The 13,629-nt window shown below is 39.9% G+C and overlaps 1 protein-coding gene across 2 annotated transcripts; it reads left to right on the top strand.

Annotated features, from left to right (window-relative positions):
- The first annotated feature begins 7,191 nt into the window (after positions 1-7,191).
- Positions 7,192-11,760, top strand: LOC130082510 (zinc finger CCHC domain-containing protein 8-like). 2 transcript variants are annotated; one of them, XM_056247376.1, is made up of 3 exons: positions 7,192-7,413; positions 7,510-7,624; positions 10,896-11,760. In XM_056247376.1, exons 1-3 carry the CDS (start codon positions 7,210-7,212, stop codon positions 11,732-11,734), a joined length of 1,158 nt encoding a protein of 385 aa, XP_056103351.1. In that variant the 5' UTR covers positions 7,192-7,209; the 3' UTR covers positions 11,735-11,760. The 2 variants fall into 2 exon arrangements, with proteins under 2 accessions (XP_056103351.1, XP_056103350.1); XM_056247375.1 differs by having other exon boundaries at positions 7,507-7,624.
- The last annotated feature ends 1,869 nt before the right edge of the window (positions 11,761-13,629 follow it).

Genomic DNA, 13,629 nt, shown 5'->3' with positions numbered 1-13,629 from the left:
TTTAGTTGTGTGTGTGTGTGTGTGTAAATTTTAAATGGGCCATCCAGATGTTGCTTGGTAACCCTTTAGGTAACCATACATGCAAATGTAGAAATCATTAATTTGCCATCTGATTAGCACAACATCTTCATTTTCAGACAATGGATTTGGCCTACTGGGCAAACGTCATAATTATAATACTTCAATAAAATTTGAGGTAATACATTTGAATGTCTGTTTAAAGGCGTTAACGCATCTGTCATCAAAGGTGTGTAGTTTCCATTATATGTCAAGTATAATTATGTTACTGAATTCTCTAGTAAAAGTTTTCAATTAATAGTTAAGCATTATTATTATTTATAAGACTTTAAAAACAGAACTTTATATATTCTACATATACCAATAACATTGACATGTCTGGTCCTCTTTCTTACCTTGACTTGAGCTGGTCTTATTGGTTTTTGCCTTCCTCTTGCCTTTCTCCTTTTTGTGTAAATTGTCCACACTGTCAGAAACATCTACACATTTAACACAAGAAATGTTTGAACCCATTTTCAAATGCTAAATAACTATGCTGCAATAAATGCCAGTAGAAAATTGTCAGTAAAGTAATGAAGAGAATGTGCGAAAGTTTGCTTTAATTGACCGGTACGCGATTGTGACGTCACGTTCTATAATGCATTCCAATGCAGGCTCAGCGTCACTGGGCATCGTCACTCTGTGGGCGGGGCTTCTGCGTAACTGAAAATTTTATGTGGATTCAATTTTTACTATGAAAATACTGAAATACACAGGTTTAATCGGATTTAATGTAAACTCTTTTTAATAATGATATCTAGCCTGAAAAGAGACTGAGAGACACATATTGTACAGCAGCAGCACGATTATTAATCAAAGATCGCGATCTCGATTCAAACAAACACACGATCTTACTTTAACGACTAAGCTGTTTCTATTAAACATTTGACAAGTAACTTAAGCTAATAGCTATACGCTACGATCACAGCACGAACATTCAAATATGCATTTGCGCTGCCGCTGAAGAAAGCAAGATTTATTAACTTATCCCGTCAAACATACACTGAACTCTTGGTTGATTAAACCAAACCTTGCTTACTCGAGGTAGCTGCTATAGATTTAAATACACGTCCGTCCGGGAGTAACATCAGCCAACCTAGTTCACGGTTAACTCACGAGACGGACTTCAAGAAAAAGCGAACCGTTCTACTCCTTTATTCTTCTTCTTTTGTTTAATGCCGATTTACTTGGTAAATATATCGCCACCTATTTGGTGGTTGTGCAATCATTTTTTCAATCTTTTCGTTTAATAATCTTTAATCACTGTGAATAAGAACTATATTGTTTGTTTGATGCTAATAATATAATGAAAATAAAGACTGATTAAAGTCTGTGCTTGCAAAGATAACATGTCTGTAAAGTTAAAAAAAATATTTAGATTTTTTTTGATTGATTGATTTGTTTATTTAAGTGTCAAACACCATAGTGCCCAGCCCTCATGGGCTTATTAGACACTACAGTAATAATTTCACAAATATCTCCAAGTAGCCACGTGACATAACACAGAACTCAACATAGCATAACTAAACCACTAAAAATAAGTACACATACAAATAGAGATGGCTTTTAATATGGGATACAAAATTCTTTACCGCAGATACCAGGCCTTTTCTATAAATTTTTCCCAAGCAAAAACATCATTTTCAAACATCCAGCACAAAATCTCCCCTTCATATTTCCAAAATATATCAGGATTTTTTAACTGTATTGATTCAGGTATAAGATATCATATATGTTTTTATTATAGAAACACATTATAGCATAGAAAACGCCCTGTTGCGGAAAAAAAAAGTCTGAATGCAGATCAACATGATAATTATTTATACTGTACATATACTGTATATAGCCCTATAAGTACAGTAAACAAATCCAAAGTTACCCTGTTTTAATCTTGCTTTTTTATATATCGATATTACTATTTATATAATATTGTGTGCAGTCTGTCTTGCCCACTGGACTTAGTTTTCAGTTTGCAATGCTTCCATGGTGGAGTTTGTTGTCATGGTTTCAGATTAGTTGTCATTCAGTTTAGGTATGTGTCATTAATTATCCTTGTTTGCATGTGTACCAAAGTTCCTGTTTCTGTTCATTGCTGTCTTGTCTCGTCTGTGTCTAGATGTGTTTTAATGCTGCTCTCTTTGTGCTGCTTTATGCTACTTATATACGTGTGGATTTATTAAAGACTTTCATCTTCATCTTTGTGTTTATGTACTTTCTACAACATCAGAGCTGAGGGAAGCCCGTTTGACCAGGTGTGCGAACGGCTGTAGCATCCATCGACGCGGGAGTCCCAGTGGAGTTCGAGGGGATGGGAGCGAGCCGCCACTGAGAGTCTGGGCCGGATTATCCAATGGGCATTATGGGCACGGGGCCAGGGGCCTATGCGCATTTGGGGCCCAAGCGAAGGGAAGAACTTTTTTTTTTTTCATTTCCGATGACGAAGTGGCTCTAAGTGTAAATAGCCTGTCTTGTTGGCTAAAAGACAGTCCACTTAACATCTGCATTGGCGTAGGGATAGGGATTGTGGCACCTGCATGTATAGCTTTTGAGGTGTTCGACCCAAGTTCGAAATCGCCTTTTGCCCAACTCGCTCTTCTTCCTTTTCCCATCACATATCAGAGCGGAAAGACATTTACTTTCAATAAAAATTAAGAAAATATTTGAAAAGTGGAAATAAAGTGCCTAAAGACTGTTTATCGGTTAAGGTTGGTGTAGGAAGGACTGCATTCATTTAATAATTGTATTAAATATAGTCCTTTACGCTCTATGTTATTACTACATCCTGTTAATGTACAACAATACTGAGGTTACTGATCAAAATATAGTAAATCACCCTATGAAAGTAAATAAAAATTGTATCAAATACATGTTTACACCAGTAGGTGGCGACAAGTGACTGTTTTTGTTTTTGTCATTGAATCATTAAGAGATTTATTCAAAATCACTGATTCACCCAGTAATGAAGCAATTGATGTCTTTATGAGCGAGTCATTGAATAATTTATTCAAACTGATTTTTTATTATTATTATCAAATTAAATAAAAACCTACGTCCTCTTCGATGGTGCCTTTGTTGTGGCCTCGAAATGAGTAAAGACAGATATAATATCACAACACAAGTTTGTCTGTATTGTGTTATGTTGGAGTCATGACAGTGAATTTACTAATAATCTCATAATCCTCCAGTTGAGGTGATACGGTGTCCCCTGTCAGTCCGACATGGGGGACGTTGACACTACAGTTTGAAGTGGCACAGACTGGAGCTGAGAGCTGAGAGACTTAGACATGTGCCGGTATTCGGTAATGAGATAAATCCATAGACTGTAAAAAAATATGGACAAAGAAAGCGTCTGACGTCACCCATAGAGTCCAGAAGTTACTTCTCAATTGATTTATTGCCATTTGCTTTCTTTCTTCGTTATCCCAGTTCCTTACAATTGCTGCATATTGCTGGTGTCCACAATCAAACAAAGTTAACTTTACTAATACAAATCATTATAATAATAAGTATACATTCACATAACCATAAAGAAAGTCTTTAACCAAATTAAACAAATCAACAATAATCAAATTAATATCAATACAAAAGGTTTAAATAAACGTACAAAGTCATAGACGCAGCAGGCAGAGGAGCAAACAGTCAGCACAAAGAGAAACAGTGAGGTTGATTGGTAATTATCCTCAGGTGAAGAAAGTTCCAGGATGTGGGCGTGTCTCCCAATAGAGTGACTAATTGGGATTTTTAACAGCCGCCCCAAATATGACAACATATTTGTCCAAAGAAATCCCACTCATACAGTATGCTCAGTGGGAAAGGCAGGATGAACGGTTAATTGGCTAACTGGACGGATAAATTGTTTGCCATTTATGATGATCTCAGCCACTCGAATGCGGCCATCAGAACTGGGCAGAACCTTAGAGACTGTCCCTGTGGGCCAGGACCTACGAGGGAGCTGGGGATCCATCACCATGACCACAGCAGAAGGTGAGATAGAGGGACCATCCATTTTCCACTTCTGATGGGACTGAAGGCTTGGGAGATAATCCTTGATGAAGCTAACCCAGAACCTGTCAGCAAGGATCTGACTGTGTCTCCACTTCCGATGGGTCAAGAGCTCAGAGTCAGCATACATTACTTGTGGAAGGGACGCGTCTCGCCGCCCAAAATTTGGCGTTATCGGATCCGTGTCCGAGATGTTCGATGACACGTAGCCAAGGGGTTTTGAATTCATTATCTCTTCAACTTCTATAATTACAGTGTGGAGGACTTCCTCGGTCACAACTTGAGTTCCCAAAGTGACACGCAGGGCATTTTTAATAGACCTCACCTCACGTTCCCACGTTCCTCCAAAATGAGGAGCATGTGGCGGATTGAATGAGAACTTGATCTGCTGCTGTGCCAGTTTCTCTTGAAGTGGAGGGACAAGTAGAGCATAGGCCTCTCTGAGCTCCCTTTCGCCACCTCGGAAATTCGTGCCCTGGTCGGATATAAGTTCATGAGGACGTCCTCGCCGGGCTACGAATCGCCGAAGAGCTAGGAGCTCGGTCAGTGTCGAGACTAGACAGGAGCTCAAGATGGACACATCGGGTGGTTTGACATTTAAAAAGAATGCCCCATCTCTTCTCATGCCTTCGGCCTATCTTGATGGTGAAAGGGCCAAAATAGTCCATACCAGTTGACCAGAAGGGGGGCTTATGGAGACGGAGTTTAGAGGCAGGCAAGTCCGCCATGCGGGGAACAGAAGGAGAGCTTTTCCATTTCTTACAATCTACACATGTTTGCCGAACCCTCTTCACGGCTTGACGGCCACGTAAGACCCAGTATCTCCGCCGAAGATGGGCAAACACTCTTTGTGGCCCAGGGTGACGCAAAGAAGAATCAATTTCCACGATGATCAGTGAGGTAATATGATTCTTAGGGTCCAAAACAATGGGATGGATAATATCAGGCTCAAGATCCTCACTCTGACGGAGTCGGCCACCCACTCTAATCAATCCTGTAGCCGGGTCATATTCTGGGGCTAATTCAGCCAGGCGATTTTGAGGAGGGACATCTCGGCCACTTTGAAGTAGCCTATATTCTTCAGGGAAATCCTCTTTTTGGGCTTGACATATTAGATGGAGCTCTGGTTGAACATGTTGGGGCTTGGTGGAGTCCAGCTGTATACTCTCAGCAGTAGCATCAAGTAAAGCTGTCCAGGTGCTAAACTGGGAATAGTCAGATTTTAATAGGCTGTCAGTCTGCTGGACATGTCAGCAAGATGGCGCCTTTGAATTGGCTTATGTTGTCAATCTTAAAAAAAAAAAGAAAGAAAATGAATTGCTTTCCTTATCTACAGTTCTTTTGAGTTCACCTTCAAGAACACAAGTTTGGACAATGTCTGTGGCTTCAGACTCATGCGGTGGTTGCGGAGAAAACCCTCTCTGCGCTCGCAGACCCGCTTGGGATGCTGAACACAATGCGAGTTTCTTTAGCCAGGCGGGGAAAAGACGTGGAGTCAGACTCGTGGTGTGAGCGGAGCGGAGCGAAATTGGAGCGGGAAATAGGGCGACGCTAGCCTGGATGCCAGCCCGAACCCCGCCCACAACATTTTTTGGTCGGGAAGTTCGGTCTGGACTCGATCCATTGAGGAGTAATTATGATCAGTCAAAAAATGTTCGGGCCAATCAAATTGCCAGGGCGGGCTTTATACGATGATGGACAGATGATCTGCAGATACGTAATCCTCACGTCATCAAAGAGCGCTTGGGTTGAACTGGTTTCCCTCACAGATGACAGCCGCTGGAGAATTGAGATGTATAGATTCCACTATCGCGTCTGTCGTAAAAGAAATCGACAGGGCATTCATTTTAAAAGACGAACAGAGAACTGCAATCAAGGCATTTGTCGATCGTCAAGATGTGTTTGCCGTCCTTCCTACGGGATTCGGCAAAAGTTTAATTTATCAGCAGGCTCCGATGGTCGCAATATGGGACGCAATGAAAAGCCTGTTGTCATTGTTGTTTCTCCTTTGGTCGCACTCATGGAGGACCAAGTAAAAGAAGCAACCGAAATGGGCATCAGGGCGATGCAACTCATGTCAAAGCCATCGCTACATCAAACTAGATTAGATGATGTTACTCAATTCAGTTTATTTGCCAGACTTATGTCCAAAACCACGCAAGACAGAACAAATAAACAAGACAAAGTACAAGTACAAGAATTACTCATCATTTTGTATTTAAATCATCATTAAAACATCATTTTGGCTCCCGGTCTCTTTTCTCTGAAGACTCAAATGAACACGCTTCTTCAGCCTGGTGTCTTTCGTCGTCTCTCCATTTATTAAAATCAGTCAAGTCACGCTCCAACCCTGTTATAAAATTGAGACAGGTCAGACAAATGCGAGTAGATTTGTTGGCTTTACTGTCGAGATCTAATCCTAAACGGAGAACTTGTTCGTATATACATTCACATTTTCTATTTCGTTCAAAAATGTTTTTCGAGTTTGCAAGTACTTTGCAAATCCTTAAATTCTTTTTGCAACACCGGCAAAGGTCGTTAACGCTCATTTTTCTTTGAAATACTTTTTCGTGAGTGCGTGCAGTTCAGTTCTGTTGATATGAGTCGCTCAACATACATCACTTACTGCGTTGCTCTGATTGGTTGTAGGTCTATCCAATTGAGTGCAGAGGTTTTTTTTTTCCTGGTTCGATTAAGACACGCCTCATAATCAAAGCCCTATGGAGCAGTATCAGACTCACATTCTGACTAGAAGATGAGTATGACGAAGTCAGGCTAGGGCGACGCTCCGTCCTTTTAAAAATGCCGCTCTGTCCAATATCCGTCCAGTAGCGCTCCCGCTCCACTCCGCTCACATGCTCTGGCAGATACTCTAACAAAGAAATGCTTGTTCCCACATCATGATACAACTTGGTATGGTCAAACTTGAGCTACAAAGATGATGTAACATCCACTGACATTCTCTTCAGGAAATGTAGAACATCTTGGGTGCGTCTCAATCAGCTCCCTAGATCATGAATCAGTAGATTGTTTTAGGGAGCGAACGTTTCAGTGCACGAGAAGGATTTTGGGATTGAGACGGCCCTTAAAATGGATGACTCCCTGATTACTGAACTAGGGAGCCTTTTTCTACAAGCTGACAGTCTACAAATGTGTCTGTGGATGGCTGTTAATTCAAAAACCTGTTTTCCCTCTATTGAGCCTGTTCTGTTGAAATCCAACAAACCCTTGTGTGTGTTTGTGTGTGTTTCCCCCCCCAATATACAGGATTACAGGTCTTTCGGGTCTATTCCAATGCAGCCTCAGCAATGGAAGCAAAATTTTGCTGCTTTTTTAAGCAGTAACTTTCCATCGGTAAAAACCCTTTTCGATATATTTGAGTTTTTTTCTGGTTTATTGCCTTTATTGATATTTCCCAAGGAATTGATGACCTCTGTATGTGCACAGCAGGCCACCAGCTGCAGTAAGAGGCGTCAAGAGTCTGAATCCACACCCCAGAAGACAAAGAAATTGAGAACTAATTCAGAGCAAACGCACCAGGCATCGGATATGGAGATAGAGTCAGGTACACAGCTTCAATTTTGTTAAACACTGTCAGTTTTATTGAGTACAGATTGTTATACAGGAATACATACTTGACATGGCATCTTTGCAGTGAAACTATTTACTTAAAAAAAAAAACTTTTTTAAATGTATTATATATATACACTCACCGGCCACTTTATTAGGTACCCCATGCTAGTAACGGGTTGGACCCCCTTTTGCCTTCAGAACTGCCTCAATTCTTCGTGGCATAGTTTCAACAAGGTGCTGGAAGCATTCCTCAGGGAGTTTGGTCCATATTGACATGATGGCATCACACAGTTGCCGCAGATTTGTCGGCTGCACATCCATGATGCGAATCTCCCGTTCCACCACATCCCAAAGATGCTCTATTGGGTTGAGATCTGGTGACTGTGGAGGCCATTTTAGTACAGTGAACTCATTGTCATGTTCAAGAAACCAATTTGAAATGATTAGAGCTTTGTGACATGGTGGAAGTAGCCATCAGAGGATGGGTACATGGTGGCCATAAAGGGATGGACATGGTCAGAAACAATGCTCAGGTAGGCCGTGGCATTTAAACGATGCCCAATTGGCACTAAGGGGCCTAAAGTGTGCCAGGAAAACATCCCCCACACCATTACACCACCACCACCAGCCTGCACAGTGGTAACAAGGCATGATGGTTCCATGTTCTCATTCTGTTTACGCCAAATTCTGACTCTAACATCTGAATGTCTCAACAGAAATCGAGACTCATCAGACCAGGCAACATTTTTCCAGTCTTCAACTGTTCAATTTTGGTGAGCTCTTGCAAATTGTAGCCTCTTTTTCCTATTTGTAGTGGAGATGAGTGGTACCCGGTGGAGTCTTCTGCTGTTGTAGCCCATCCGCCTCAAGGTTGTGCGTGTTGTGGCTTCACAAATGCTTTGCTGCATACCTCGGTTGTAACGAGTGGTTATTTCAGTCACTGTTGCCCTTCTATCAGCTCGAACCAGTCTGGCCATTCTCCTCTGACCTCTGGCATCAACAAGGCATTTCCGCCCACAGAACTGCCGCTCACTGGATGTTTTTTCTTTTTCGGACCATTCTCTGTAAACCCTAGAGATGGTTGTGCGTGAAAATCCCAGTAGATTAGCAGTTTCTGAAATACTCAGACCAGCCCTTCTGGCACCAACAATCATGCCACGTTCAAAGTCACTCAAATCAACTTTCTTCCCCATACTGATGCTCGGTTTGAACTGCAGGAGATTGTCTTGACCATGTCTACATGCCTAAATGCACTGAGTTGCCGCCATGTGATTGGCTGCTTAGAAATTAAGTGTTAACGAGCAGTTGGACAGGTGTACCTAATAAAGTGGCCGGTGAGTGTATATTATATATATATATATTTTTTTTTACAGAAACACCAAAATGAACGTTTTCATTGGCCAAAAGGCTACAACAACAATAGTTTAATAATCAATCATATTTATTTAATAATCAACACTCAAGTGAAAATGGAATTGTAGAATTAATTTAAACATTTAAATTGCACATAAGGCAGTTCTATATTAACTTTATAATGATACTTTCTACTCTAATTCATTGTTGAAATATAAACATTTAGACATGGCTGTAATAACATGTTTTCGTGGCAGATTTATTAAAACATACATTAAATAATAAAGACAAGTTAAGTAAAAAATATAATAAATATGAAATAGTGCATATATTTATCAAAATGCTCGTCTCTATGGAGTAGTGCGATATAGCAAAAAAAAGTATCCGATATAATGTTTCATATCTATCTTTTTTTTTTAAAGACAAGTAGAAAAGTTCTTTGTTTTATATTAAGATAAAAAAGTAAGTGTTAAAGAAACTCTTGAACTTAAATAAAATGTTACAAAATGTGTTCAAAAAAAAAAAAGTGTAAACATAGAACAATCAAGGCACACTTTGAGGTAGATCAACATCTGTAATAAGTAGGGGTGTAACGGTTCACAAAATTCACAGTTCGGTTTGATTGTCACGGTTTGTACGTTTTCGATACAGCAAAAAGAAAGAAATGCCAGAGAAATTTCCTTGATTTAAAAATAATAATTTATTAAAAGAAAAATTATTTTTAAATAAGTGTGAGTGTTGAAACTTTTAGTTTAATGAATGGGGGTAATCTTTGAAGGATTAACAAATGATTTTTTGGTCATCACATTAAAAATAACATTTAAATATGATAATATTTGTGTTGTGAAGTGCTGGAAAAAGATGTTACATGTACTTGAAAGCATTTTACTATTTCTGCCAAACTTTGAATGGTTGCAGGTTAGTGTTACTACATTAAATCCATGGTGAATGTTGCTGATCTGTGGACTTAAAGCCTATTACTAGTTCATTCACGGCACAATGTTTCTCCTGGTTTCCACGTCAGCGCTGTTTGATCTAATAGAGATCTAGGGTTAATAACGGAGAAATGTGAATGCTTCTCACTAGATCTCGCAGTGATGTTATTACTTCTGTGGCAAATTCAAATGAACTAAGATCTACGGGCGAAGCGCGCACATTTTAATGAAAATATCGAGCTTTATATCGAACACTTTTATATTGTTACCGACAATGGTGTACCGTCGATAAATACCGATACCGTTTTATCGCCCAGCCCTACTATAGAGTAATTTTTTTCTTGAGTTTGTGGACATTGAATGATTTTCCTGAGGTAACTAATGTTTCGTGACATTGTTTACAAGCTGTTTTATTGACGTCTTTACGCTGTAGAAACTGACTGAGCGATTACATGATTACATATCTTTTGATGTTTATTTTGTGCTGTAACAAGTAGTAAAGTGGTAGAGATTAATTTTTGGTTTTGGACGAAATAGTTTTGTAGGGCCAAAATCAAGGACCATAGCGGTGACATTTCATTAGCGCTTCTCAGGTGGCACGTTTTAAAGGGACAGTTCACCCAAAAATGAAAAATCTGTCATTAATTACTCGCCCTCGTGACGTTCCAAACCCGTAAGACTTTTGTTCATCTTCAAAATAAAAGCCTAAATTTAATCTGTTCACCATATAAAGCGATCGAGTCTCTTCAGAAAAGTTTGGACTAAACCGCTCAATTCATATGGATTAGTTTTACGATCTCTTTATGAACTTTTTGAAGTGTCAAAGTGGTAGTTGTGAATTTAAATTTTTGGGTGAATTTTCCCTTTAAATGTGTCAGGGTCTATTTTGGTTGCCGACATTTCAGTGTCTCACTAAATAAATACTTCATTATCGTGAAAGACAATCATGATGATTTAGTTTTCGTTCTTCTACAGATCATGACACGCCCCAAAGGGGATCTGATGGTTTCCAGTTCCACCCACCACTCCCTCCTGGTTGTTCATCCTTGAGCGTTCCTCCACCTCTACCGCTGGGAACGCCTCCAAGCACACCTCCAGTTCCTAAGGGCACTCCTCCAGCAACTCCACCTACAAGTGATTCTCCATCCACCCAAGGGAGGGGAATGACGGAGGGGGAGGAGTCAGAGGATGGGCTGACTTTGGAGGAACTGGAGGAGCAACAACGGCTGCTTTGGGCAGCTCTTGAAAAGGCAGACACTACAACCAACAGTGATTCTGAAGCTGGAGCTTCTGGGACCCCCATCCCAAGTTCACCCAGTGTTGTCACTTCGCTTAAGCTTGACACCGAGAAAGAAGGAGAAAAGATGGAGGACTTGAGTCATGCTTTTGAAATCCAGAGCACACCAACTTCACCCGGTGATCCAGTAACTAATTGCGAGGGTGAGATAGGAGATAAAACAACCTGTGATGGTCAGGAAAAACATTCAGTCAATGAAAACGTGATCGATTTGAGTGATATTATCGTCCTGGATGAAATTTACGAGGAAAACGGTAATAATGACGCAACGAATGAAACTTCAGCATCTCCACAGATAAGCACACAAGAGTCGAACGCTCAAGTGGCTGATGACACGGAGGAACCTGCCATGAATAAAGTAGCTTTCGTCCCGCACCGTAGCAGATTTGCTGAGGGAATAATTCCTTTTGAGGACACTCCTGAGTTTACAGAAGTTGCTGAAGCAACGGGGGTTTACCTCAAGATTCGAGATTTACTAAAAGGCTCTCCAAGAAATCAGGCAAAAAACAAGAAATAATTCAAGTCGTCTGTTTTTACTGCCCACCTGTGTTTTTTTTCTCTTACTACAGTCCTTTTGTAAGTAGTTTTACTTTGGTGCTTTGTATCTTTTTACTGCTATCGTGTGATTTTTAAAAACACAAAAAGGTTACATTTGATTTGTACCTGAATATTAACTGACTGTGGGTACTTGATTTGTGCGCAATTTTTTTTATTGTTTTTCTTCCTGTTCAGTTTTCTGTTATTTCAGTTGTTGCTACATCTCATAGCATGCTCATTTGTCTGCCCGCCATAGATTATCTGTGTAATTTATTGTGAATATCTTTCAGCTTAATTTTCTAGAGAATTCTCACTCAATTAAAAGTTTTTAACTCGAACTTGGTAGTAAAATTAAATCATTGCACTTGAATTTTTACAGTTCTTTTATTAATGCCTGTTCTACATAATCTTAATTTTATTTTGCTTGATACCATGGGCTGTCTGAATACTTGATTCTGATTGGCTGCAAGCCATGTAATGCACCGGTAGGTCAGTTTGATCGCCGCTCTGTATTAATACGCTGCTTTTGTTGAAGCACACACACACACACACACACACAGAGAGAGATGGGAGATCGCTCTGCCCAGACCAATATGAGCACAGATTGTCAACGCTGTCCCGCGACTTTGCTACTACTTACATTATATTTCCCAGCAGCGAGATGGTGACATCGCTGCTTTTGAATTATTACACTTACCGCTATCATTAGTTAGTTGAGATGCTGCACGGATGTACTTCACACGCAAAATCGTACATCTCTGTAATTCACTCAAATAAATGTAGTCTTACCGCACAATTTTATCTCTGTGTCTGATTTAGAGCGTATGGAGCGCTGGATCTAACCAGTTGTATTTTAATGAACCCTTCCAGTCAAATTTTTCGCGTTACCAAAAACATATCTTACGATACTTTAACAGCTGAAATATCAAGATACCAAGTAACGTTAGTATCATGATACATTGCAGTACTGTGGTAATTCATAATTAAAATCAACAAAATAGACATGTATTTGTATTAGACTAGACTGTTATTTCTTAAATATACATAGATGTAGTTAAACTACTAGACTAGATTTTCCTCTGAATACTTTATAATTGAGAATGAATAACTGGCTGTTGTATCAAATAAAGTCAGTGTAAACTAATTTGCATAAATATTTTAATTAGAAATATGAAGTGTTGAAAAAATGGGAGTTGGGGTTTGGTTGGGTAAATGTACAACTTAACGACTGGAAATAAGGTGTGGCCCCTTTAAAGTCCCCATGAATTCAAAATTGACCATACTTACTTTGTTTGCCTAAATTGATCGTTTTGTGGGTAACAATTCATCCATGCAAGTCAATCCACACAAATTTTTTTTTGGGCTTTGTAATCTTTAATCAAAATCTGAAATTTCCCCTCCCCTCTGCGTTGGAGGACCTTCCCTGATGACGTAGGTTTCACGGTTTGGGTGTCTGCTTAACATCCGTAATCACGCCCCTCCAACTGACAGTAGACAGGCTGAATGAAACGCCTACTTTTCTAGATCCAATCAGGTGCTAGTTGGGAAAAAAGCCACGCCCACTATTTTGCCTCATTTAGTATTCCGTTTCTCTCGGAAATACGTCACAACACTGCAGAAAAGTCGTTTGCAACTTCCGGTTCACGGGGACTTTAAGAGCTGTGCGCTCCCTGTTGAACTGTCGGCAGTATTGTATTGTATGTGCCTTGGGCCTCGAACACACCTTTTACTGTATGCGAACACCCCATGTATGCGGGTAATTTCTGTTTGATGCTAATTTTTATCTTATTTTGTTTATTAAGTAACGATGTGGACGGTAGAACGTGTGACAGGCAGTTAGGCTACACCACGAGTTCGATTTGGGAATAAAGTGCG

This window comes from Rhinichthys klamathensis, unplaced genomic scaffold, assembly GCF_029890125.1.
Source record: "Rhinichthys klamathensis goyatoka isolate OS25496 unplaced genomic scaffold, OSU_Roscu_1.1 h1tg000046l_1, whole genome shotgun sequence".
NCBI lineage: Eukaryota > Metazoa > Chordata > Actinopteri > Cypriniformes > Leuciscidae > Rhinichthys > Rhinichthys klamathensis.
Note: the sequence above shows the minus strand (reverse complement) of the source record. Positions and strands in the feature narration are given on the sequence as shown.

Coding starts and splice junctions, on each gene's coding strand:
- LOC130082510 (XM_056247375.1), top strand. CDS start 7,210: ATGTGTCTGTGGATGGCTGTTAATTCAAAAACCTGTTTTCCCTCTATT. Junction 7,414..7,506: donor TAAGCAGTAACTTTCCATCG/GTAAAAACCCTT, acceptor GTATGTGCACAG/CAGGCCACCAGCTGCAGTAA. Junction 7,625..10,895: donor GGATATGGAGATAGAGTCAG/GTACACAGCTTC, acceptor GTTCTTCTACAG/ATCATGACACGCCCCAAAGG.